The sequence below is a fragment of the Cheilinus undulatus genome, linkage group 17, assembly GCF_018320785.1.
Source record: "Cheilinus undulatus linkage group 17, ASM1832078v1, whole genome shotgun sequence".
NCBI lineage: Eukaryota > Metazoa > Chordata > Actinopteri > Labriformes > Labridae > Cheilinus > Cheilinus undulatus.
The window spans coordinates 28683471-28709631 of NC_054881.1; the positions used below are offsets into that span (position 1 = coordinate 28683471).

The window sequence follows — 26161 nt, forward strand, 5'->3', positions numbered from 1 at the left end:
ATTCATACCCACTTTGTTCTTTGTTTTACATCTACAGGTGCATTATCTCCTGTTTCTGTTTACTCTTGCCTGTTAGGAATTTTATTTTCATTACATGCATTGAAAGCTTTTGAAGTTGTATTTTATTGAAACAGCATAACAGCTTTTTTCCACTCTTTTTGATATTTTATTCTTCTTGCCTAATATCTTCTACATCTTTCATCCATCGGCATGTTCATCACTCATGTTGTATCTAGAGATGTAATCATAGCAAAATTTCATATCGCAATAATCTTGACTACAATCAGTTACATTTATAAAAATACATAAATAGATAAATAAAATACATAATAATAATAATAATAATAATAATAATACACAATAATAACGATGAACAATGATGAACAAAGGTGCTTTGTTAATTTGGTTGTCAAAATGTGCTTCTTTTTTTAATACCACATGGTTTAAACAATATATTATTCATTATTTTCATGTTTGATAGGACAGGAAAGTACCAAAGTTCCCAAAGAAAAAAAAATAAAAGTTCTATTTTTGATCCAAAGTTTGTCATCAATCTGAGATCTTATCAATAACACTATTGATATTTTTTCTGTTTGGTGGAAAGACACAATCCTTTTTAATAGAAAAGGTCTAAGAGGAGTAGATTTTGAGTTAAAAGTTAAAAAGGTCATGATTCCATTTCTTTCATCTATTTTATATTGTAGAAATAAGAGACATTTCTTGTCCTCACAACTAGATTTGTTCCGTTTTTTCATCAAAAAGCATTTTTTGATGTTGCATGTGAACACTTGAGCAGCTAGGGGTAGCTTAAGCCAGAGAGTGTATGCTACTCATGTGGCCTGAGTTTGTTTGGGTGTTTTTCATCAAGCTGACAGTCAAAGGTAGGGTACTGTATTTTGGTTTAATTTGATTCATAATGCTGATGTGTTTTGAGCTGATGAGTTTGTTAGCCTAGGCTAATGTGCTCTTTAGGCCTCCTTGTCTTGTCTGTGTCTCTGAACTCGGACAGTCAGATGTGTATCACATCTCTTTGGTTGACACATGAACCCCTTTTTTCCCATTCACCTCAGTTAACAAACCTACATCATATATACATATAAAATGGGATACAAAAGTACGGTTATTATCAACGTTTATGGTGATAACTAAAATATGAGCACTATGATAACGTCGGGGAAATGATATCTAGTGTTGTAATACTCGAGAACAGTCTTGGTCTTGAGACCTGTCTTTACTCATTGAAAGACAATTTGACCTAGGACCACCCCTGGCCAAAGGCCCTAAGCAGACTGATATGAGGCTCCCCACTATCGCCCAAACATACTCACTGAACAATTATCAAAAGTATCTTAAGATAACAAAAGGATATATTACTACAATAATGAGAAATAGAAAGTCTTTGCAATTTAGCCCGAGTTAGTCGCATTTAAAAGACACAGTTCTTGGTTAGTAAAATGATCATTGATTTTAATGATCATATTCCTTGTTGCAGTAACGAAGATATTTATAATTTCCATCAGTCTAAAAAAGTGGTCACTATGGGTTAATTGTTTTCATCATAACATTAATCCCACTTTATTAGCTCTCTATTGGGGTCTTCTCCTCAAAATAAAAAATAATATAAACCACACACAGCAGCTCATCCGTTTTGCTTCTTTCCCTTCCTCTCTATGTTTCTGCTTCAGTGTTATCATCTACTGTTAAATCACCTTTAAATATACATTGTCTTTATTTATTTTCACCTGCGATCTGATTTTGAAAACAACTGATCTGCATGAGGAAGTTTGACAACGTCAATTAATTCCTGATCAGAACCCGCGCATTAACTTCACAGAGTTTCATCATAAATTCACAAACTAAACAATTATAGAAGTTGACATTTGACAAGAGAGGTCGCAGAATAATGGGTGAATTTACTGGACAGACGTGATAAAAGTTTCTGTGCAGCAAGTATAAGGATGGGGAGAGAGAGAGAGAGAGGAAGAGCGAGCGGACACCGAACGCACTTTATTGATCACAGATGGCACCAGTTTCCACCAATATACAACTAATGAGTGACAGCCAGGTTATGTTTGGTCAACGCTGTATATACCTTACCAGGATCATATTTAACATACAAACACTGGACTGTTGTGCAGAGAAAGAGAGCAATGGACAATATGCTGCGTTACATTCTCCAAAGGAGGACAAAAAATGCGTCCAGCTTGAGGCTGTGCCGGACGCCGGACAAGGCGTTGAAATTCCGGGCACCCTCATAGGCTGGTCACAACGGCACAGGGCTTACAATCATAAAAATAAAGGTAAATGTTACGCTACAAGAAAGGCAAATAATCCATAAAATATCATTAAACTAAGATATTGGAGTGGTTTTCATCATTTTTAGATCTCTAGTAAACCTTTAAAACCAAGGGAGGTCCAGGAACAGCTCAAAATTGAGGGAGATAACGCCCTCAATCTCACCCCTTAAGCTCAACTCTGGGGAGTATTGTGACAGCCCTCGCACTTCACAGGATCGCACCTTTTGAGACTGAGGGTTAAGATTGAGGGTTCAGGGGAGAATTGGGATTGGGCCTTGGTCTCAGATAGTGTGGTCTTGAGTACAACACTCAAGTTATCACATTTATCATTAATACCGGTAACTGTTTCATCTCTAGTTGTATCCCATCTCTTATTTTCAAGATTCTTTCTTCTCCTATCATTTATTTAGTCAGACCCCATATCCTTCCTCTTGCACATCACCACTTCTGTCTGTTAACATTTTTTCAAAATTTCACTTGTGTTTTTGATTCAAGTCATTTAGGCTCCAAACAGCAGCTCCAGTCATATTTTTAGTCTCGCTTTAAGCCATAATTAGCATTTAGAATGTGTCAACATCTTTTTCCTTGTACACACAAATCATTGTATTTGGATTGTTTATTATTGATGGGTTAGATCATGTTCAAACACTCTCTAGTCCCCTCAGTAAGCCCTGTGAAATGTCTTTTTAGGTGTCTTCAGATGTCTTTCAGATGTTTTGATTGACAACACTTATGCCAGGCAAAATTGACTAAATTAAAGGATCAAATACTCTAAAGCTCAAATGAACCCCTGCAAACATGACTGGAGTGACCTCATCCTCCTCCAGCTTGAAAAAAGTCCTCCAAATCGGCTTCTTTTTTGGTGTTTTAAGAACCTCTCCACTGCTCTCATCTCTCTTCAGCCATGGTCTTGTGCTGTTATTGCTGGACTTGGATTTCATTGGTTTGATTGATTGTGGCTAATCCTTAAAAGCCTATAAGAATACTGATGTAGCGAGTGTTTGTGTTTTTGGCCATCTGATAATTAATGTTTATCTGGCCATGTTTGTGTTCAACGTTGTGTGTTTGTGACTTTGACTGAAGCTCTGAGATGAGGAGCCAATTGATTGATATGGCCCCAATTAGTCCCTGTGATTAATTGAGTGTGATTGGGTGCCGTCTGTGGCACCTCATTGCTGATGTTATTGACAGGCTAATTAGTTACTATGGTAACCACTTAAACACAGCTGATCTTGGGCAACAGTGAAATGACCCTGTAGCAGCCAATCAAGCTAGTGCTTGGAGGTGTTTGTGAGTGCATGTGTGGTGTATGCAGACTGTGTGTGTTGTGTATGGGCGTGCATGTGCTAGTTCATGTGTTTTGACACATGTGTTTGAGTGATATAAAGATGACATGATATCTTAATAAGAATAATCATAACAAAGAGACATTATGCAGTCATTTTATGATATGATGAGCCATGATTGGATTTTTGATTCAAGTGGGAAATGGAAAAGGAGGAACCATTAAAGAATTCCTAAAACTATAAATAGAGATACTGAATAAAGTCTAGCTTCACATTAATCAACTCAATAACTGCAGCTGATAAGAGAGATACTTAAGACATAATGGATAATTCATACTCCCCCTTGTTCTTCCATTTTTACTTTCTTTTGGGTGACAGAAAGATTACTTATGCTATACAGTACATGTATTCATTTGTGGTGCAGATTCTTTTGTTCTTTAGCTTTTTTGTTTTACTCCACTGACTAGTAAAGCAACGGTAAAGCTCAAATTGTGATGTACAGGGCATTGTTAAGTAATCTAGATGCCATTTATAAAAACAGCTGTAAACACATCATTGATACACTACTAAAGCCTTAGTCACCTTTATCCCTACCATTCCTAAACCATACCCCATTTCCTAATGCCATAATAAATATTTAATAGCTGTGTTAATAAATGACAAATAAATTAGCCATTAATGCTTTATAAATGGTAAAGTATGTATTTAGTAATGCTTTACAAATGCTTAAAAATGCTTAAAGAATGCACATGTTGTAAATCTTTATAGCTTTTATAGCCACACAAATAGATACATCTTGGGTAATATACAGCTAATACTTTCTTAAACAGAGGTTATTGCAAACCTGTCTTTATCATATGATGATAATCCTAACATCTGTAACATTGAGAGTTTACCCATTAGTCATTTAAAGTTTAAAACCTTAGATTAGAGTATATTGAAGTGATTGTTGTACTCTGATTGCTATAATGCATTCTTTCTTTGAGAATTTTTGGAACATAATCATAATCACACATTACTTGTAATTATATACACTTGTGTTGTATCAGTGTGCCAGATTTACAAGGTAAAATAACACCATTCTGACACATTACCTCCCTGTTTTTATCCTGGGTATAACTGGTAATAATCCCCTCTTTTTAATAATGTTCTGTACCATTATTACCTATAACCACACCCTAGAAGCCGTATCCTACAAAAACAGTGGGAGCTATCATTTTATCCACAGGGGAGGGCTTCTCTGTTCACCTGAGAGGCCCATGCAGTTTTTCCAATGTTCACTCTGAATGGGTTGGAGGCTCTTACAGACAGGTCAACCCATCCCACACATTTGACTATATTAACCAATGGCAGCTGGTCAATAGGGGGCGCTAGGGCATTTATATTTATATATATATATTTTATTTATTTATCTATTTTTATATTTTTTTTTTACTCAACCAGTCACTATTGAAGCAGTGACTACTGTCACTTTTGTCTTTGGTAAATGTTCATATTTAGAACAAATAAACAATTAGCACTTTAACATAATATTGTCTTGTTTTGAGTTGGTTTGTGATAATGTGTATTAAGTTTAAAATTTAAGTTGACTGTGATAAGAGTTAGTTACTTGTGGCTGCTGATGACTCTTATTATAGCTATCTTATATACAGTAGTATATTAAATTACTACCTCCGCCAAGGAGGTTATTTGATCAGGTGGGTTTGTTCGTTCATTTGTTAGTTAGTTAGTTTGTTTGTTTGTTAGTCAAAAAGTTGTGGACAGATTTTGATGAAATTTTCAGGAAATGTCAGAAATGGCATAAGGAAGAACTGATTAGATTTTGGGAGTGATCTGGATTATCATCTGGATCCAGGAATTTTTTAAAGGACTCTATACTATTGGGAGATAGGGCTAATGGTAGAGGTCTGCGCTATTACACCAGGAGATGGCGGACACGAGTAACTTCAATCCCAGCAGCAGCCTTGGTGGGGGGCACATGGGGATGGATCCAGAAATTTTTTGAAGGGTTCTTTACTACTGGGAGATAGGGCTAATGGCAGAGGTCTACGCTCTCTGAGTGCTTTTCTAGTATATGTAACATTCATTATATTATTATATATACTATTTGTGCTTCAACTAAACAAGTGCAGATGTAAAAAAGTCATATTAATATGACTGAACTCACAGTCTAGTAACAACTTTTGATGTACCTTAAATATATAACATATCAAATTGGGATTTTGTTGTAGTCCCCCTGGAGTAAAATGCACCAGCTGCCACTGGTAGTAACTGACTAAAATAAAACTTTAAACCATGTGAAAATGAATGTTATGGCCAATACTCTACAATATGTGTTTTATATATATATATATATATATATATATATATATATATATATAGATAGATAGATAGATAGATAGATAGATAGATAGATAGATATATAAAAACAATTGCTATTATACATATATCCAGGTTTTGATGGTAGCAGTCCAATGCAAGCCCCATTTACATACAGTTTCAATAAAGTGAGGAACGGCAGCACCCCTCTCCATTTAAACAGCAAACATAAAATGGAAGTCTGAAAAAGTGATATGAGTATAGAGCAAGGGTGAACTTGGGGTGAGAGAACACATCAGAAGTTGAAAAATGTTCATAAGTGATTCTTTTTATTTGTGTTTTCTCACACTTACAGTTACATATTGTAGAGCTGAAAAGGATAACACATAAAAGCTTTGGGGAGACAGAGGGAGTGGTAGACAAGTGCATGGCTGACTTGCTATGAAGAAAGGAGCCTAATCTCAGAGGAGGCCAGAGTTGGCGTAACATCACTTTTTCTGGCCAACTTCTTTAATTCTTTTTTACGTTACCACTCCAATATCCTCCCTTTCACTTCTTACTTCACTTTTTTCCTCTCTGTCCCCAAATTTCTCCAGATCTTATTTTCCTCACATTTGCTGGAGTTTTTGCTACATTTAGGCATTACAAAATAGATTTTATAAAGATATGTAAGATGGTTCACAGCAGACAACAAGAGGAAGAAAAGCTGGCATTACTATTTAGGAACACATTGCTCACACTGAGTCACTGAGTTTAACTAAAACACTGAAATGCATCTGGTATACCGACAAAGTGTCAGATATCTTTCACTTAAAGGTCTCCCTATGCTTTAGGTTTAATATAGTAGATAATATCAAGCATGAAACATGTGTTGTTGTTTTTTTTAAGTCTGTACATACATTTACATGCATTCTTAATTACTTCCCTTCTTTAAATCTAGTTTCCATTTATTTGTGTTATGAAAATTGCAAGATAAAAAACAGGCAATTACACTTAAACAAATTGAAAGCCTATCCAATTAAACACAAGTTAATTTAAAGAGAACTGCAGTGACGTTTTTAATGAAATATTTGATCAAGGATGAATTATTCACTAAGGAAATGTGTAATTAGGCACAGCTGCTCTGCATTTGATTAATGTGATCTGTACTGCTCTGAGTTGTTGATCCCCCACCCTCTTGCTCTCTCTCGTGGTATTTGTTTTTATCTGTAACTATTATTGCAAAAATGTTTTCTAAGTTGTACATAGTAGTTAACTTTCCTTTCTCTATTGTTTTTTTCCATCTGTAGTTCCCCCACGGGAGCCCACAGTCACCTGTCGATCTAACACCTACCCTAAAGGCTTCTACTGCAGCTGGCATCAGCAGCACCCCACGTACATCCCCACCACTTTTGAAGTTGATGTACAGTAAGTTTTTTGTTTGTATTCTGGTTGAACTGTAAGGATTTGCATTTATATGTGGAAAACTATGTTGATATTACCTGCTTAAACCCTGCCCCATTCAAGGGACTTGTCTGACATGGTAATTTGATTTTACATCAACTCAGGTTAATGCTCTCAAAAAAACAGTTTGACAGGGCATTTCAAGTAGTTACTTAATCAAACCTGAATGAGCAGACATGGTCAAGAATGGATACATTATTTCACAAATATATCCTAAAAGAAGATATTTCAACTCTGACAAACTAAAATGTAAAACTGCAAATAAGAACAGGCAACAAGTCAAGAGTTCAGGAAAGAAAAAATATATATTTTTGAGTTCTGAGAGCCAGACAATCCCATAGCACATCATTAACCTTCAGATGTAATTCATAACAAATTGCATTAGACTGTAATGTTATTTGTGTGACAGTACCTTGTCAGTCAACATGACTCTTTGGCCAGAGTAGCACTCTGAGTGTTAACAAATACATGTTGTCTTAGAGAGTTAGGTGTAACAACTATACATTTTTTAAGATAAAACAGTTGGATCCAGAGATCTCTTGGGTTCCAAACCTTCATACTTCTTTTCGACACCTTGAATACCAAAGTACAGCAAACCAAATTTCTACATATTCTTGCTTCAAGTTGAAAAGTTTAAGAAAACAATATGGCATATAATTTATTTATAAAAAAGAGGCTTTTAGGAGAAAAAAGGTGACTTTGTTTTCTCTCTATCCCTACCTGTCCTCTGATGTCCAGGCTTTGGCTGATTTAACAGTAGGCAGATCTTAAATACTCAGAATGTGGATGGAGACACAGCAAGACATTCTCAGTCATGTTCTCTTTGATATTCCCAGATCACAGTCCCACAGCTCACATCACAGCAGGTGGACACTGCTTTCATTAATGCGGCAATTCTATTCTGTTCTGTGAATAATAATGAGAAATGAAACAGAGAGGCAGCGCTAGACAGAAAGAAGTATAGATGGAGGTTTGTTGTGAGTATTGTGTGTCTTTTAGGACCAGGTCAGGAATCTTTGTGTGTAAGTTTGAGTGTGAGTGGATCAAGACTATTAGCCTCATATTTTTGTTTGTTTGTTTTCAATGGGGGGTCTTTCATTTATTTCTTCCCAAAACATCCCTGGCTTGGTAGATCTCTCTTAAATCTGACTTTTATTCTTTATTTCAAATGAAAAAGTGACTGATTCAAAATTCTTTTAGCCTTCAAACAAATGTAAAACGTGATTTTTCAGCCTATGTATGCCTTGATGTCAAAATGTAAAAACATTTAAATCATTCAGACTGGTGTCTGGCTATGCCCCAAATCCAAGCTGTATTCCAAAATGTGGAAGCTGACACAGTCAACCATCAAAACAATGCTCCAGTCTTAATATATAATATCAGTTCTGTCAAAAGGAAAGAAGAAAACAACATAAGCTGGTATATACAATTTTTACAAAATAAGGTCACTGTTTTCACAAAAATTTTTACAACTTGAATCAACCCATTCGGTTTGTGTTTCTACTTCCAACTGCCCCCTTTCATTATCGACTAACCTTTTTGATTCTCTCTCCTCTTCAGACATAACCAACGTTCACTGGAAGTACAGAAAGATCCAGATCACAAGAACCGCTGTCGTGTACGTTTTCCAGAGGTCTTTTCCAGCTACCCTTACAAAGTTAACGTGACTGCTGTTAATGCCTTGGGAAAAGCCTCTGCCACCTTTATTTTTGAGGAATCCAGTATAGGTAAGATTTAATGTATTATTAAAGTCCCTCAGTCCTTTCATACTGTTTTATGTCCTAGGACGGCTTGTTTGTTCCAGTTAAGTGTTTTCAGCCCCCAGCATCCTAAGTTAACTATTTTTTGTTGCTGCACTCACAGTTTAAAAAAGTCCAGTTTTCAGACAACTGCCACATTTACCAGTGTCACTTTTCGCTCATCAGCCAATCAAAATTGGGAAGGGGTGAAACTTCTGATTTTAGCTCTGTCAACAACAGTGGCAGAGAAAAAACTAATCCAAATCATTTTCTGGTAAACGGACCTCAGCTTGTATAACACTTCTCTAGTCATTTGACTAGGGAGTACAAAGCCCTTTTTTATTCAAAGTTAAATAACTTTTGAACCCCTAAATTGTAGCCACTTTTTCCTTTGAAAGCCCTCCATTGTGCCATTCCAATGATGCTATCCATGCCTTTGTAGCTCTTACAGAACGATTTCCAGGGAGTCTGGAACTTTTCAGGGTCTTTAAAGAATAAATCCACACCATTAATTCTGATGTTAAATGTCTTTTAATTTATAATCAATTTTTCAGTCATTCCTGCTGTTGGCATCTAATGCTTTTCTGCAATATTGTCTGTTTGTCTCGCACAATGTATTGTGACTGGGCTGTGACAACCAATGGCAAGCTGTTCTGTCATCACACCATGCTTTGCCAAACAGCGAATGTGCAAACACTTTGAAACTGGAGATGAGAGCCTGATTGACTCATAATAGAGAGCAAGATACACAGAGATGCTGTGATGTGTCCCTCTGTGTCTTTGAGTAATGACTGAAATTCCCAAAAGCACAAGGACTTTTTTGGTAAAAATGTGAATATCTTGACCACATTTTGTCACAGAATTATTATTTTTTCACTGGTCTCCAAGAGACAGGAGAACAACTTTGTGCAAAGAAAACCCTTAGTCATTATTGTTAGCTCTAATAATTAAATATATTTAATTTTAAATTTCCATTTAGGGTTTTTCTTTTGTCTTTACAGTCCCATAGCTTTATTTGAAAATTCAAGTGGCATTACTGCAGGGACATATACTTAAAGCCTAAGCTCCTAGAAAGGGATGTATAGAGCTTGACTGTAAACTTTTTAAGATGAAAAGTCCAAAGGAGACACAATGGTTAAAAAAATAGCATAGGGCTCAGAGGGTTAACAGCAATGAACAATGAGTTGAATCACATGAGACACTTAGCACATCCTAAATGTATACTGACACCTATATCATTGATACAAAACTACTGCTACCTGCATATTCATATTATTTTGAGTATTATTTCTGAATATGAGTATTAATTTTCCAGCATCCATACAGATTCATATGCCACTGATGCAGCACTGGGAGCAACTGTGGGTTAAGTGTCTTGCCCTTGGACATGTAAACATGCAACTACAATAGCTGACCTTCTGGTGGGACACAGCTGACTCTACCTACTGAGCCACAGTGGAGGGTACTGTTTCCAGCTCTGGTGCTGCTGTCAGTGCCAGGGATTTGCAGATTATTTTTTATGTTTCTTGGCTACATTTCCTTTTAAAAGGAAAATATAAAACAACATGGACCTTTTTATAAATAGATGTGATGGTGCCTAAAAGGAGTAGAAGTTATCTTTTATAACCTAGCAGCAGAAATGCACCCTGAATCTGAGACTGTGGCGGCTGCCAGAACAGAAAAAAGCTGTTAATGGACATGAGCTCTACATATGGGATATTTTGTTAAAGTATTTCCTCCCTTTTATACACATCAAATAAGATGTTTTTCATTTGCTGAAAAAATTAAGTGGTTTTATCATGTTTCAGAGTTTACTGGTCCAGAAGGTGAACCAAAGGCATTTTGAAAAATTTCAAATATTTCCTTAAAACTCTACCAAGCAGCAAATAATAACTATTTCCTGTTGCAAACAATATTTTAAGTCCAGGACTAAATGACAGGTCTTTTTTTTTCATTCTCTGTAAAATATTCAGTGTCAAGACCTCACTGAGGATGTCAACAGCTGAGTAGCATTAATGTATTTGTTTGACTACAGATGACTGACTTCATGTACTTCTGGTACCATTTTGGATGTGCACAAACACTTGGTGAAAGAAAGTCAAAAAAGAGAAGAAGAAAAATGACATTTGAATAGCTGAATAAATGTCTGATAGCTGAAAGAAAAGTACACAGTCTTTTTTATTTAACCAACAGCATAGTCCATTTTCAAGAAGCTTTTTGACTTTGCACTCCTGATAGTATCAAATACAGTGGATAGTAACACAGAATTAATAAGTAAATAGAGCTTTTCTAGACGAAATATATTTAATTGAGGTTTGATAGGACATGACATTCACAATACCTTTCCTATTGTTCTCAGTGAAAAGGCATATTTGACGTAAAAACATCAGCCTTAAAAGTTTGTTCCTTCATTCCTATTTTGAAAAGTACAGCCTTCATGGTTATGTGGTAAGTAGTTTAAAGAAATGCAGTTTGGATGGTGAAGTTTTTGTTCACTTAAGCTGCAGAAGGCTACATAATAACAGCAAGACTCTTAGAATTCATGACTGACTCAGACTGGAAAGCAGTGAAGAGGAGAAATTCATTTTAAAGAAGGAATGAGGAGTACTTTGATAGATAAGGGAAGTGCTGCCAGCGGTCCTCAGCTTTGTTGTATTGCTTAGAGTGCGATATGGGTGTGCATGACGCATAAACACACACAGACACCAATGAGGTTGCAGCATTTTTGTGCAATGTGTCCGTGGAGAGGGTGAGGTATTGAAAAGAGATTGTGTGTGTGCATGAAGCTCTGTGTGTGCGTGTGAGTGTATACATAAGTAACCAAATGAGGCAGTGACATGCTCTGCCAAACCCCGGACACAGGACTCATGAAAATGTTAATGCTAGCCGGATTAGCGCCTTGGCTCAGGAAATATCCTTCAACTATTGGTGATAGCAAAATACCCCACTGTTCCTTTCTGTCCCTTTGCTTTCCCTTTCTATCCTGCATGCCATTCTGTTGACTCTTTTTCTTCAGTGTCTTTCCTCCTCTTTCCCGTCTTTGTGCCTTGGTTATGATCAACAAAATCTTATCATTGAACACTTAAATGTAAGAGTATGGGGCTGTATATTATTTTCTTGATTAACAAAAGTAGACACATAATTTTTAAACTCTTATGTCTCAAAAACATTGCATCTGTGGTCTACCATCTTCCTTTCTGTTTTGTCCTTTTCCCCACTGATCTGTTTTTATTTTTTGCTTCCACTTAACCCCAACCTCTGCTTTCAGCATTGTTGAAAGTCTTTCTCATGCCATTTTAAGTTGTAAGTCACATTCATTATCAGGGACAACGAGGCAGATCGTAAATAAATAAAACAATTTCATGCTTCCTGGTGCACTTCTGAATTCTGTGTGGGAGTAAGACGGTTCTCAACTGTCCCTGTTCATCCAACCAAAGCTGGATTGAAATTAGATGAGATGAGATAGTGCCTGTATGTGTGTGTGTGTCTTCACATGTGCATGCTGTGGGTATGGTACAAAGAGAACCCTCAAGGAGCCTCCAGAGTCATTAAATGATAACTTTAAGCTTTCTAGTGACAGGCTGATCAAACGCTTACTGATGCTCTCTAAGTGTAAAGGTTTCTACAGTTAACGCATCTTTACAAAGGTTTTTTTTTTTTTTTTCCCAAGTCGGCTCTGACATCAGTCCAGTTGACCAACTGCTGTCAAACCAGTGCTACATTACTAATTCATTGTGATTATAATTAATATGCAATGACCTAATCCCATAAGGGTAAATGTAGCTGCACTACTTTTTCATCATCACTGTCAAATCTTCTGTCACTTCTGTCATCATTCCAGTTAAACTGAAAAAGTGGAGGGATATAATGCAGGTTACTCTGTCATTTGGGCCCTGGAGCAGCAACTAAAAGTAGTCTGCGACCAGTCAAAGAGAATGTGTTCATAGCAGAGTTAAAAACAATTTTCACAATAACACCAAGGTTCTATTTATCAGAATTCTTTCTGGATTTTTGTTTGATTATACCAAAAGTGTAGCCAAGACTGTTCTGCAAAAGAGTTTTGTTATTAAAGACTTCTTTAATTTGCTAAGAAAAGTGTGTGTTATGTAATAGAGGTCAGAGGTCAGGCCTTGCTACCAAGCACAACTACTTTTTGCAGAGGGCCAGAGGCATGGTAACTAAGATATGCTCTAATTAGAGGCATGGCCAAATTATAACAAGGAAACTTTCTGCAATGCAGCAGTGGACTTCTTAAGAGCAACACCAATTGCAGTTATCATCATCCCAAAAATTACCATAAGCAAGTCTAAAGTTTAGTATACAATATTCAAATCTATAAACGTAAAAGGTTAGAGGTCATGTTTTGCATCCACATAGCAGTTTTGCCAAATAAAACAGAAGATAAGGGCTCAGAAATGTCTCATTATAGGTCTGGAATTCTTCCCTGCTAGGCTGATGCTAGGAGGACTATCATCCGCAATTTCTTTGAAAAGGAGCAAAGATGTCATATTTTTTTGTATGCTTCCTGAAAGTCTGTTTTATGCTTCTTCCCTGACATATCTTTGAGCATATAAGCCATGTGAATTTGGGACAGTCACAGTCTTAGCAGAATAGTCTGTGATTATGTGGGATTTTGTGTCATTTCAGTTTAGAGAATAAATGAGGAATACTTGTGCACCCATGAAATCCTTGTGCACATAGAATAACACATTCTTCACTCAGAAATTAGCTGTAGTTTGAAATGACTGATACTGAGATATGTCTAAAGGATTCAATCTGGGATTTCAGTTTGTGATTTTACCACTTCTTTTACCTTTATTACTTAACTCACAGCACAGTTTGTGTAAAAAAGTGTTTCCTTAAAGATTTTAAGTTTTTTAAAAGACATGAACATCTTCATAGTGTACAGGGAAGGTTGTGTGCTGCACTCAAACAACAGCAATTTATTTATAGCATTGTTTTTTTTTTTTTGTTTTTTTTGTTTTTTTTTTTCTTATACCATTTTGGTTCCATTTTTGAGATTTCAGAAATAGACAGCAGCACTTCACCTCTCTCCACTTATCCAGTTGTTCAAATCCACAGTTAGATGCTTTCAGCCTGCATCTGCACTACAGTGGAACAATAAAGTGATTCTACTTTTTTGATGTTTTGTGTTCTTTCTTGTTACAAGCCCTTTAATGTGAAAGAGGATGTGATTTAGTATCTAGTGGTCTAGTAAAAGCTATTGTGGTTTAGATGTTTTTTTCCTCATGAGGTCACACCTGGATGCATTGAGTAAAATGACTACATCATGCAAAATAATGGTTTTACAAAAACTGCAAAGTTCTAAGTAGCTTTCATACAAACATATTTGTACATTGGGTTCTTAATGCAGATTTAGCCCTTGCAGATATTTTACACTTTACTGCATGATTTCTGCAGTAGTCTCCAGCCAAAGGAGCAATTTCAAAGGACCTTTTTTTCTTATAGTAAGAAAGATTATGCACTCTCCCTCCCAAATGACTGTTCCATTTTCAGCACAGTGCATATAATAGTTCTGCGAGTACCTATTTGAATGATTGCAGTTTTATGTTTCAATACATCTCTTTACTTGCATCCTCAGCAAAGAGTGAGAATGAGCTGGTGTGACCATTGCAACATGAAACAAAAGGAAAAAAGAGGGACTGTAATGTGGTCACAGATTTGATTTAGAAGAGCAGAGGGAGGCATGAAAAACTTGCTAAAGCTGAGCATGGGCAGACCCATCAATGGGAGGTCAGAAAACTACCTGCAGGATCATAAAAGACATTTTTGGTTTCATTTTTCCTCCCACCCAAATTCTGTTATTCACTTCAACATTTACCTAGATTCAGAGTTATAGCTCTTGTTTATTTTTTGAAACAGCACTTCTCTTTTATTTATAGCATTACATAACCTTTATTCTACTCCACATTTACTAATCAAAATTTCATTATTCTATGTTAGATTAACAAAAATAGTCTCAATAAAGACTGATTATGCAGTAGTTTACAGAAACTATACTTGAAAGAAACTATTGAAGAAGTTACAGCAGTTAATTCAGTTTTTAAAATCCAACCATCCAGACCATTTTTCTGAAATGCTAGTGTGCTTAAAACAGTGGGCTGCCTCAAGCATAAATAAGTAAATGAATGAGTCCGTTGTGTTAGCTCGACCTACCTTCTCTGGCTTTCATTAGCAAGCAATAGGCACTGTCACCATTGTATTTAACTTCTCTGAGACCAACATTGCATTTATGACAAGAAGAGACACAGGTTACAAAAGGTCAAATAACCGTAAATCACAGCCACTTGCATGGCTATTGAAGAGGCTTTTCTAGTGAGCCTGGAACATGAGGGATTTTCCAAGTTCTTTAAAAATTGCATCCACACCAGTTACTCCAATATGAACGTTTTTTATCAATTTTTTAATCAAATTTTCTATCATTTCTTAAGCTTGTGGCTAATACTGTCAGCCATATTGTCTGTTTTGTATCCCACAATGCATTGTGACTGGGCTGTGACAAACAATGATAGGCTGTTTGGTCATTGTGTCATACTTTACCAGGCTGCACAAGTCTTTACACAAAAGATGGCCTGAGAATCTCACAATGAGAAAAAGCCTGTGATGTGTCTCTGTGGATAGCAACTTTGACAGTTTTTTTTTTTTTTTTTTCAACGGAATGATTTTTTTCCCCATGTTTTGGTCCCCACGAGATGGAGGAACAAGTTTGGCTCAGACCGTTAATCAATTCTTGGATGGTTATTCACAAGTAAAAAAAAAAACCCACTGTAAGTCTTTGAGCTCTTGATCAGTTCTTGCACAGTTGTACAGGTTAGCATAATTCTATTTCCTTGAAACTTGTTTTTGTCTACTAAGGAAAAGACCCCTACGGCCTCATTGGATTTGAACTTCAACAAGGAGAAAATCCTCTCTTTCTTGCCACTTTAGTATTACTAGCAATGCTTGGTCAGGCTGCAGGTGCCCCCCACAGGTCATCAAAAGAAGGATGTGTTCATTGCTCATGCAACACAAAGCTAATACTCAAGTGATATGAATACTTTAAAAGCCTCTGAGGCGCCCAACCCATACAGATTTCTTTCTATTTTATTCTGTGCTTGCACATGTTTCCTACTGTTATTCACTGTTGGACAAAGCAAATGTGGACAAAGACGAGAAATTCTGAGCTCTGGTCTCCTCTGACTTTGGTTTCACACTGCCTTTATGTGCTTTTCTATTCTTTCTCTCTATCTGCTGTCCTTTCTCTATTTCTCACATTTTCTTGGAGAAGGTCACAATGAGTTAACATCTTTTCCTCAAGGGAGAAAGCTGTCTGTGTGCTTTTATCTGTCTCTTATCTTCTCCATCTATCTTTCATATTTCTAATCATTTATTCTATGAAGGTCATATACTGAAAGAGGTGTCTGTCTGTTTGCTTCTCTCTGTTTCGGTTAGCCTGTGTGCTTTCTGTTGACATGCCTTGTTCTTCTTTTTCATTTAACTGAGATGCTTTCATCCTCTGCTCTACATCCCTGTGTACTTATCAGACATTCAGTTTGAAATTGCTGCTATCCATTTCCTATTGTAATGTTATGTATGTATCTGCTTTAGAAAGGGTTTCATGTAGTTAAAGTGGCAGGACAGTGTGTTCTCATGGGGGAGATCTAAGAAAGGGCTGGTCATTCAATATGCACTGAAAAGCACTGAATTGTATTCTCAAGCCCTCTGCCTATCTACCTCAGTGGACATGCATTCAGACAGAGACCATTTACACATGCCTTTCATCATGGACTGATAATCTTTCATATTATAATATGCCACATCTCCCTCATGTCTCTTTGCCCTCTCCTCCTATTTTACTACTAAATTACCAAATGTCCCCTTATTCTACCCCCAGATTAACATTTTCCATTAGTAAATTCAATGGCCTCAAGAAATTATTGCCTAAAACAACACTACTAAATAACAGTAAAAATTGCAGCAGAATTTTTGCTCCAACTCATGTTTGGCTTTCTTGAACTTAGAGTGGAAAAATAACAAGGAATTGTGTTTTCAGCCTGAATACATCTTAAATTCTAGGTCTTAAACAATCATGACACTGTCAGGGTTATTTTTTCACATTCTCCCCTCCAGAGCTGCTGAAGACATTAAGCTGTTTTAACTTTTTGAGTAGTACTCTTCATGACAAGTGCATTGACCTTTATGTGTTAAATCCAAGGGATGACCCTTTAACTTGGTTTTTATTCACCCCACAGTCAAACCAGACCCCCCAGAGCGTGTGACGGCGACTCCGATCCGTTTCAATGCCCGGAGGCTTGAGGTTACCTGGCACAGCCCTGCCACCTGGCCTGACATCGACAACTTCCCACTGAAATACTTCCTTCGATACCGGCCACTCATCCGGGAACAGTGGCAGCATGTGAGTAATGCTGCTGTGTTCGTGTGAGGCATTTATCTATTGAGGTCATGATTCAGTGCATTGAGTGCAGATGGGACATATTAAACTCTATTATCATTTCATGCAGAAAAAAATCACATATTATTATCTGTATGATTTACAAGCAGTTAAGATGGAATAGGAGTCTAAATCTAGAAAAAAAAGGTTTTATCCAATGGGGCCAATAAAATCATATGCCTCAGCCTACTAATTAACTCCTGTGAAAACTGAACACACTCACATTAATCACACCTTATTTAAAGGAGCTCAGTGCATTGGAACTAGACTCTCACTAATGAGAAGCATAGCTCGTTCAGAAAAAAATCTGGCTGACATATGTAATGACTGTTTCATAAGCCAAAAATAAAGACAGTTATAAATGGTCATGAGCATTTGTTCAGATATATCTCCATTACCAAAAGCTGTAAGTCAACATTGCAAAACACCTGTTATAGTATGATTCATTATCTAGTATTTCCTAACCTCTGGTGAGCTATCTTGTTTCTTTCCTGGAAGTTGTGCAGGCCTTAATCCATTTATATAGTTCTTTGCTGTAACTTTCTCACCCATTCCTTAAACATTTTTAAAAGAAAGCCTTGAATGCTCTGGTTAGGTTAGATGTCTTATGTTACTATACTCATTCTGGAAAACTATCAGAAAGAAACTTGGACTTATTCATATGAATTATAAATAGTGTTTCGGAGAAAAGAAAAGATACAAAACATATTTAGTTGGAGAGATGCATTTGAGGAGCAGTTAAAAGTAAAATGGTCCAACCTGTGGACGTTTGAGTTTGATCCCCTCAGAGACTTACATAATCGCTCAGCTTCTTTGGTGTGTGTTACTGTATCTGACTACTTCTTGTGGGTTTAGTTCCCCAAGGGCATCCTATAGCAAAAGCATATGTGCACTATAAGAACCCTGGGATGAAAGCTCCCTAAACCAGGTTATAATCATCCACATCACAGGTCCACAAAGGTGTTGTTGCAAGAACTTTGGTAACTGCACCTTAGGGGGAAACACACAGTCTGACATCCAGATTATCAACTGATCCCTTCTACTTCCTCTATCTTTTCACTTTTCAGTCCATCCCTCCATTCATCCTTAGAAATATGTCAAATATACAATATTCTTGCCTTAGCTTTTTCTTGTTCTTTCTGTTTTGTCCCTCATTTCTTCCATATTGACATTTCATCTTTCTTAGAGAATCCTAAAAAGTTGTTGCAAAGTCTATTTGATGTTATTCTTTTCATCTTTTTGGCTCTTTATAATTTTAGGCAGACAATAGTTTTCAGAAGAGCCAGTATATTTGTTCAGCATTATTTTTCATGTCCCTTCCTACTTCAAACAAAGCTGGAATAAATTATGCAAAGCTATTAAAATGATTAATTAAATTTCTCAAGTGGCTTATCAAGAACAACAATAGGCTGGATAGCTGGTCCCTGCTTTTCAAATCTGAGGATTTGTTCAGCTTCATGTCATGTGCTGTTGAATTGCTTTTGGGGTTCTGACTGTTTCAACATATGATCAACTAAATGCTGTTCTGTCCTTTGTGGACTTGTGTTAATGTCATTTTTACAGCTAAATAATAAACTGATGTCAGTAAGCCTGTCATGCTTATGCATTACCTTTTTTTGTACACAATCACAAATATATTGCCTTTTTTTCTCATAAATCAAATATTTTCTCTCTCCTTCTTTTTCTCTCTCCCTCACACATTGCAAACACAAAGTTTAACACATGTACAACAGTGTTAATGATGGTAGTTATGATATTCAGTGATTAACTTTGACACTCAAGTTTCCTTCTTGCCCTCACAACTATTCAAACATTATGTGCATTAGGTGAAAGATGGGAAACCTTCAGTCAATATTTAGTTTGGATGAAAACACATAATTTAAAGATTACATAAATACACTTGATGAGAGCTGAAAATTTTTATTTTGGTGTGTTCTTTCATGAATGTCACCATGTCATGGTTTAGGTTTTTGTCAGAGGTGAAAAGGTAATCAAGTATTGTATTCGAGTAAATGTACAGTTACTCTGGTTAGAATTTACTTAAGACATAAAAGTGAAATTAATGGTCTAAAAATCTACTCAAGTAAAGTAAAAAGTAGTCAATTTAAGTTTTATTTTAAGAACTGAGTAGCTACTGAGGAGTAAAATGTGACCCCTCCTTATTGGCAAGAGCATAGATCTTTAACCATGTTGTTCAGGTAAAGTCACACCTCCATTATAAAGTAAAATACACAGCAAAATTGACAAAGTTAATTTAACTCTTAAAGACTCTGATTTAACACTTTGAAAGAGTCTTTATCTGTCCACACTCTGTATATTTAAACCACAATTAGGTGCTAAATATTTACAATATGACAGAGCTGCATTTACTTTTGGAAGTCTGTGGTAGCTGGGCCTCCGCTGTCAAGAATAAATGACAGAGTCAACCACATAGAGAGGCAATGCATACTGAGAAAAGATTACATATTGTGCATCCTATACAAACATCAAAGGTCACAGGTGGAAACTCTAATCCAGTGGATAACTTCACTCATGGTGCAAAACAACAATCCACCAGAAACAGGAGCAAAAGAGCTCCAACACCAAAGAAAATTGAGATATCAACACTCCAGTTTTTGCTTTACTGTGTTTTTTACACATAACTTAATGCATTTTAAAAAGTAGCCAAGTACAATACTTCCTTAAAAAATATACTTGAGTAAAATTACTGACTTTAAAATGTAACCACCAAAAAAGACTTAGTTACAGTAATTTGAGTAAATGTTAATGGTTACTTTCCACCCATGGTTATTGTAACTGTAAGTGTGGTTCAATTTAAGGAATAGGGAAGGGAAAAATGTGTCAACTTTAGGCTTGAATTGCAGGCTATGTGTCATAATTAGATGGATAATTAATTTTGCTTGTGTGGTCTGAATGATTTGCATAATTTCAATATTATGAAAATGATTCAAGAATAACATTGCAACAAGTAGAGTTAGTGATATACATTAGCGGCAGCCACAGTGTGTTAACTCCTTTAATCACTTGAAGAAGATTGATTATTGATTCAAACAGACTGTCGTGCTTATGCACTGTTCACAACTGCTTGGCCACGTGTAAACTACATACATTCCCTCATTTTTCCGTGTCATTACACATTAGTGTCACAAAAACCTGTGAGCTGGTGTCAGACATTTAAATATATTTATTTAGATTACATAAACTTTGCTGCAGACTTAAACACAGGTCAGACCATCCTAATCTCTAAAATTAAAATTTGTTAACATGACCACATGCTAGCTGAGCCTGTTAGTTGAAAAACTAAAGGGGAATTTCAGATGAAATCAATTCTTGTTTGTGGTGATGACTTATAGTCTCATCCTAACTGTGGACTACTGGCTAATTATTGCTAAATATACAAGCATGGTTTAAATATGTTTATAAAAGCACGTTTTACACTTGACAGCAGTTGCTCATTGTGTTAGAAAAAGAAAAAAGAAAAAACATCTGGGCTTAAAACTTTCAAGCAGTGACATAAATCATTAAGTGGAATTTAATGAGGTTGCCAAAATAAGATACTCTGTTTATTGGCTCCATATATACTTCATTAATTACAGCCCCAGAGGTTGAATACTAATTGAAGTGGTTTGTACTGCGAAGGAATTCAACTTTAATGTGGTTAGACGGCAGAGCTGGGTGAGAATGGCTTTCACATGTAACATTTTGAAATATGTTTTGAGTCAGAAATGAAAGCGGTGGTGTGATCAGACTGATATTTAGAGGAAACCATCCATCCTCAGGAGGAATGAAGGGATGACTGGCCCAGATACTTAGAGTGATGGAGAGTCAGACAGAAGGAGGAAAATAAGGGAAAGTTTGAAGCTGAGATGGATGGAGTGCATCCCATAAGAAGAAAAATGTTAATGGATAGCAGACTCTGGTAGATGAAGTAGAGTGAGAGGCGGTATAAATGACACAGACATTACATACCTGAGAGCATTCGGATTTAAGTTATGGAGAGTCAAAGGTGATTCATGAAGACCTGGACTGAAGAATGGAGAGGCCTTATTGCATTCAAAATATATATAATATTTAATAGTCTATATAAGCCCATTATTAGATCATTAAACTTTAGAATGGATGGCAGATAAGTGGTATAGAGGGAAAGGAATTCATTGATGAAAGACTGAGTGGCAAAAAAGGACTATGACGGTTACATTTACTTTAAATGTAAAATATTCTACAAGGGAGACTTGGCCAAGGAAGTAGCCATACAAAATAACAAACAACTTGATATTGTAGAATACCAACAATTAAAAAAAAAACAAATACATAATATTCAACTATCAGAATGATTCTTAACACAGACTGATTAAAGTTTACATAGTAGCCAGGTAGGTTTCCTAAAAAAGTCTGCCGACACAGATATGAATGCAAATCAGCACCTGGTATTAATCAAAAAAATCCTGAATCAATGGGAATGTGTGTTATTGTAAACATGATAATTAAATTATGTTTTACTTTTTGTTTCCCCCTTGTGACAAAATTGTAAAAAAATGCCAAGTATTGTTGAAATGATCTGGATAGATATTTGCTTTCATTAAGCTCATTTTCAGTGCTATGGTTTATTTCTCCAGTGAAACAATGTTGAAATTTAATCATCATATTTGCTCCCAAGATAGACAGAGCTGCCATATCTTGATCTTTCTGAATCTGTCTGACTTAAGCCTCAGGCTGTGGTTATGCCAAATCAAAAAAAGTAACTCCACCTGACACCAAGTGTGCCATAGAAGGGTAAGTGGATCCTTAAAGATAATGTCTTTGCTCAAGGCATTAGCTTTAAGGGTTCAAGTCAGTGTCCTTATATTCAGGCTGTTTTCTGTGTCTGCATGACACTTTACTTTTAACTTCATATCACATCTGTGTTGTAAACTCTGATTAAGAAATGGAGAGTTTATTATCAAAAAAGCCACTTGAGAATTCATCTGCATCCTTGTGTAATGTTCAGTGAATTGTTCTGTTTCCCACGACCATGTGGTGTGCTTTTCAATCTCACTCTCACCCTCCCTTCACAGAGCATGCATTTAAACTCTCAGTGCAATTAAAGCAATGGTCCAGTAACTGTGATAAGAACAATTTCAGATTGCTCAATATTCTCTGCATGGTATGAAATTGCATCTGCTACACTGTAATTGCCCTTTAGGGATGATGCTGAACTCCAGCTCACTGCAAACCCTCACAATTCTTGAAGATTTTCACATGTTCAGAACTATTCACAGACAGAAATTAACACATGCACATTAAGATGTGTAACACCAAGATAATCATATGCATAGAGACAAGTACTCATGTACACAGAAACCAATCTTGTTCTTGCAATTATAAAGATTAATATACATGGAAATGCTCTCCAAGTGCTTGCACATGCATATGTATGAGTGTATGTGAAAACAAAGCACACAGTCACAGATTATCCATATTATGTTAACGAAATAAAGCACAAGAAAATACTCTTCACTGAGTCATTACTGAGTCCTACAAATCCAGCATAAATCAGTCTGTGCATGTGATTTCAATTTTTCAATGTGAATGATTTTGTTTGAAATTCTTAGTTTTATCAATCTAACTTAGCTAAATTGTAGGTTATAATTAACCTTTTTTGTTCTTTTACTTAATCACTTGTCTTAAATTATTGGAAGAAACTGATTTCTGTTGGGAATATTCTGGAATTATTAAGCACTGCTGGAGAACATTTCTGTTGTGTGGAGAAAACAAGGCTTAAAGGCAAAAACATCACTCGGGGAAATGTGCCAGTATATCTACAGACCCACTCAGAATCTGCATAAAATTGCCCACCTACAGGTTGTCCGCAGATGTCAGATCGAACATAAAAAAAATACCTACACAATTGCCTCAGAACATGGATAGACTGTAAAGAAACCTAGCTGAGACAGACTGAGAGACACAATAAATCAGTGAGAGTGGAGAAAGGAGGTGGACTTAAAATTCTCCTTTCTTTAATCTCTGTCTGCTTGGCCAACAAGCATAGCCCTCCATTCATTTTTTCTGTCCCACATTTTCTCTCTGTTGTCCTTCTGTCTGACATGCTGCATCCTCCCTCTCCCATCAATCTGCCTTACTCTCCCACCCCCACCTCACTGTCTTTGTCCTTTTTCTCCCTCTCTTATTTTCCTTCACTCTTATTTTTTATGTATCTCCCTCATCACCCACTCTCTCCCAATGTCTTCCTTTCTTTGTCAATATTGCTTCGCTTTCCTATCGCTCCTCTCTTTTACCGCCAACACACTGTGTCTTTCTCTCCATCCATGTCATAATGGTCTTTGTATGTTTGCCAAAATTCACTCTCATCCTGCAAGCACTTAGATGAATCAATACTGAGCTGGAGCTGTGTGTGTGTGTGTGTGGTTGCGTGTGTGTGTGAGTGTGCATGCACCCATATGTGTGTATTTACAATGCAATACTGCATACATGTGATTGGAAAAGTGTGTTCCACTGTAAGTCCAATGTAACATTGTTATCATGGCATAGCAAAAGCAGAGATTGACCCTGAAGCTGAGGCTATTCAACTCAATCTGACATTGATGTTTATGAAAGCTAAACAGTGCCTTTGATTCTCTCCTCATCCTTTTTTTAATCTCCCTTTCTCACTGTATCTCCTCACCCCCTTGCTTCCTTTTCACCTCCACATGCCCATCAGTACCTACCACTCTTCTTCTCTCAGCAGTACATGGCTGAGATGGCTTTCATTCATCCATCCATCCATTGGTCCTTCCATCCATGCATTAAGCTAGTTATCTAACCATCCGTCCCTCAAGCCATTCATTTATATCTATGGGCGAACATGATAAATGTTAAGACCTTGTTTGGGGAAAAACATCCCATCTAAAGGACACTGCTACCGACAGATCATTTATCATGGCCCATCCCTCCACACAAACACACACGAGGCAGATTCAATCCTGTCACATATGAAAGCCATCATCATTTAGTGCTGCTGTCAAAAGAGATTAAAGTTCATTTGTGTCTCCTACATTTACATAAACATACACACAGAAATACATTATGATAAGCATCTTAAGAAGTATTCACTAAATTCTTTAATCTAAATCAAATTTTTTTTCTAAATATTTTAGCAACAAGGAATGATGAAAAAACAATATACAAATTAAAAGACATTTGACATTTGTGTGATATTTGATTTTTTTGACACGTCTGCATGACAGTAAAAATAATTAAGACAGAAGTCAAGGCAAACATGGTGGCAGTTGATCTTTCTGTTAGACACTATAAAAGGCTATCTTATCTCATGTATTACTTCAGGCTGACAGCTGGGATATGTCATTGTTAAGTTTTTATGTTGCTTTAGAAGCCTTTCTGTGTAAGGGTGAATAAGATGAAGTGAGGTTCTGCCCTCTCCTCTTACTCCATCGATTCCTTGATTACCATGTCAGTTTTTGGAGATGTCTGACAAACTCTCGTATCACAAATACAAACTTTGCAAAAAAAGTAAAGAAATTTGTGTTGGGAAGATTATTTCTTTGTTGTAACAATGCTTCTTGTCAATAAATCTGATAACGTTGGAAAGCCTGTTTATTTCCCTTTCAAATGGTGCCACATTTATAAGGACCATGCATTTGTGGGATGAGCAGCAGAGCTGAGTATGTGGGTTGTGCCAATGAAAAACACGCAAAATCTTATCTGCCACTGCCAAACAGATTATTCTGCCAATTTGGTGGATTGGATGATTGAAGTCTGAAGAAACAAGACATATGGGTAATTTAACAGTTTATTAGCCTCAGTAGCGTGTGGAAGAACCATACACAGCAATACTAGCATGGCACCTCCTCCTCATGCTGGTCACCAGCCTGGGGTGGCATCCAATCCCTCAACCAGCAATTGTCACAAGCCAGCCAATATATTGTAGTTATGTTGGTCAGTCATGAACAGCATGCCCAAGCTGATCCCACAAGTGTTCAGTGGAGTTGAGGTCAGGACTGCTGATAGGCCATTCCATCCTCCCCACTCCAAAATTCTGGATGTAGTCTCTGACAACATCTCTTGCCTCCAATGATGACAATCAAGCACATGGTTGTCAGCATTTGGGGGTACCAAAAGCTGAAAACAAGAGTCAATAGCAACAGCAGAATAAGCTGTTTGGCATTGGCAGAGGGTTTGCCAAATTTTTCATGAGTGCAACCCACATACTCAGCTCTGCTGCTCATCCCACAATTGATGCTCCTTACAAATGTGGCGCAATTAAAAAGGGAAATAAACAGACCTTCCAGTGGTATTAGATTTATTGCCAAGAATCATTGTTACAACAAAGAAATAATCGACTAAACATTCATTTCCCTACTTTTTGTGCTAAGTTTACGTTTGGACGTTATTCTGTGAACTTTTGTCTCATGGCCAACAAATTGTGACAGAATGAACAATGCAGACACCAGTGAATGATTTTGACAGACAAAGCTTATTTGTTTGCCAGAAAATTCCACAGGATATTTTATAACTGTTCCTCTTCAGTAAATTATACAGCATTTATTAATTATTTGAACTAATTAAAGATTGTTTTAATCATCTATATAGTTTTCTCTCATAATAAATAAAGATAAAGAAACCAGTGTG

General features: G+C 36.5%; 1 protein-coding gene across 3 annotated transcripts in view; it reads left to right on the forward strand.

Moving 5' to 3' along the window:
• cntfr (ciliary neurotrophic factor receptor) overlaps positions 1–26161 on the forward strand; it is a 324273-nt gene that overhangs the window by 266593 nt on the left and 31519 nt on the right. For all 3 annotated transcript variants that reach the window (XM_041810169.1, XM_041810168.1, XM_041810167.1), the window contains 3 exons: positions 7192–7309; positions 8906–9072; positions 17337–17500. In XM_041810169.1, coding sequence (XP_041666103.1) covers positions 7192–7309; positions 8906–9072; positions 17337–17500 — 449 coding nt within the window. The remainder of the gene's footprint in view (positions 1–7191; positions 7310–8905; positions 9073–17336; positions 17501–26161) is intronic.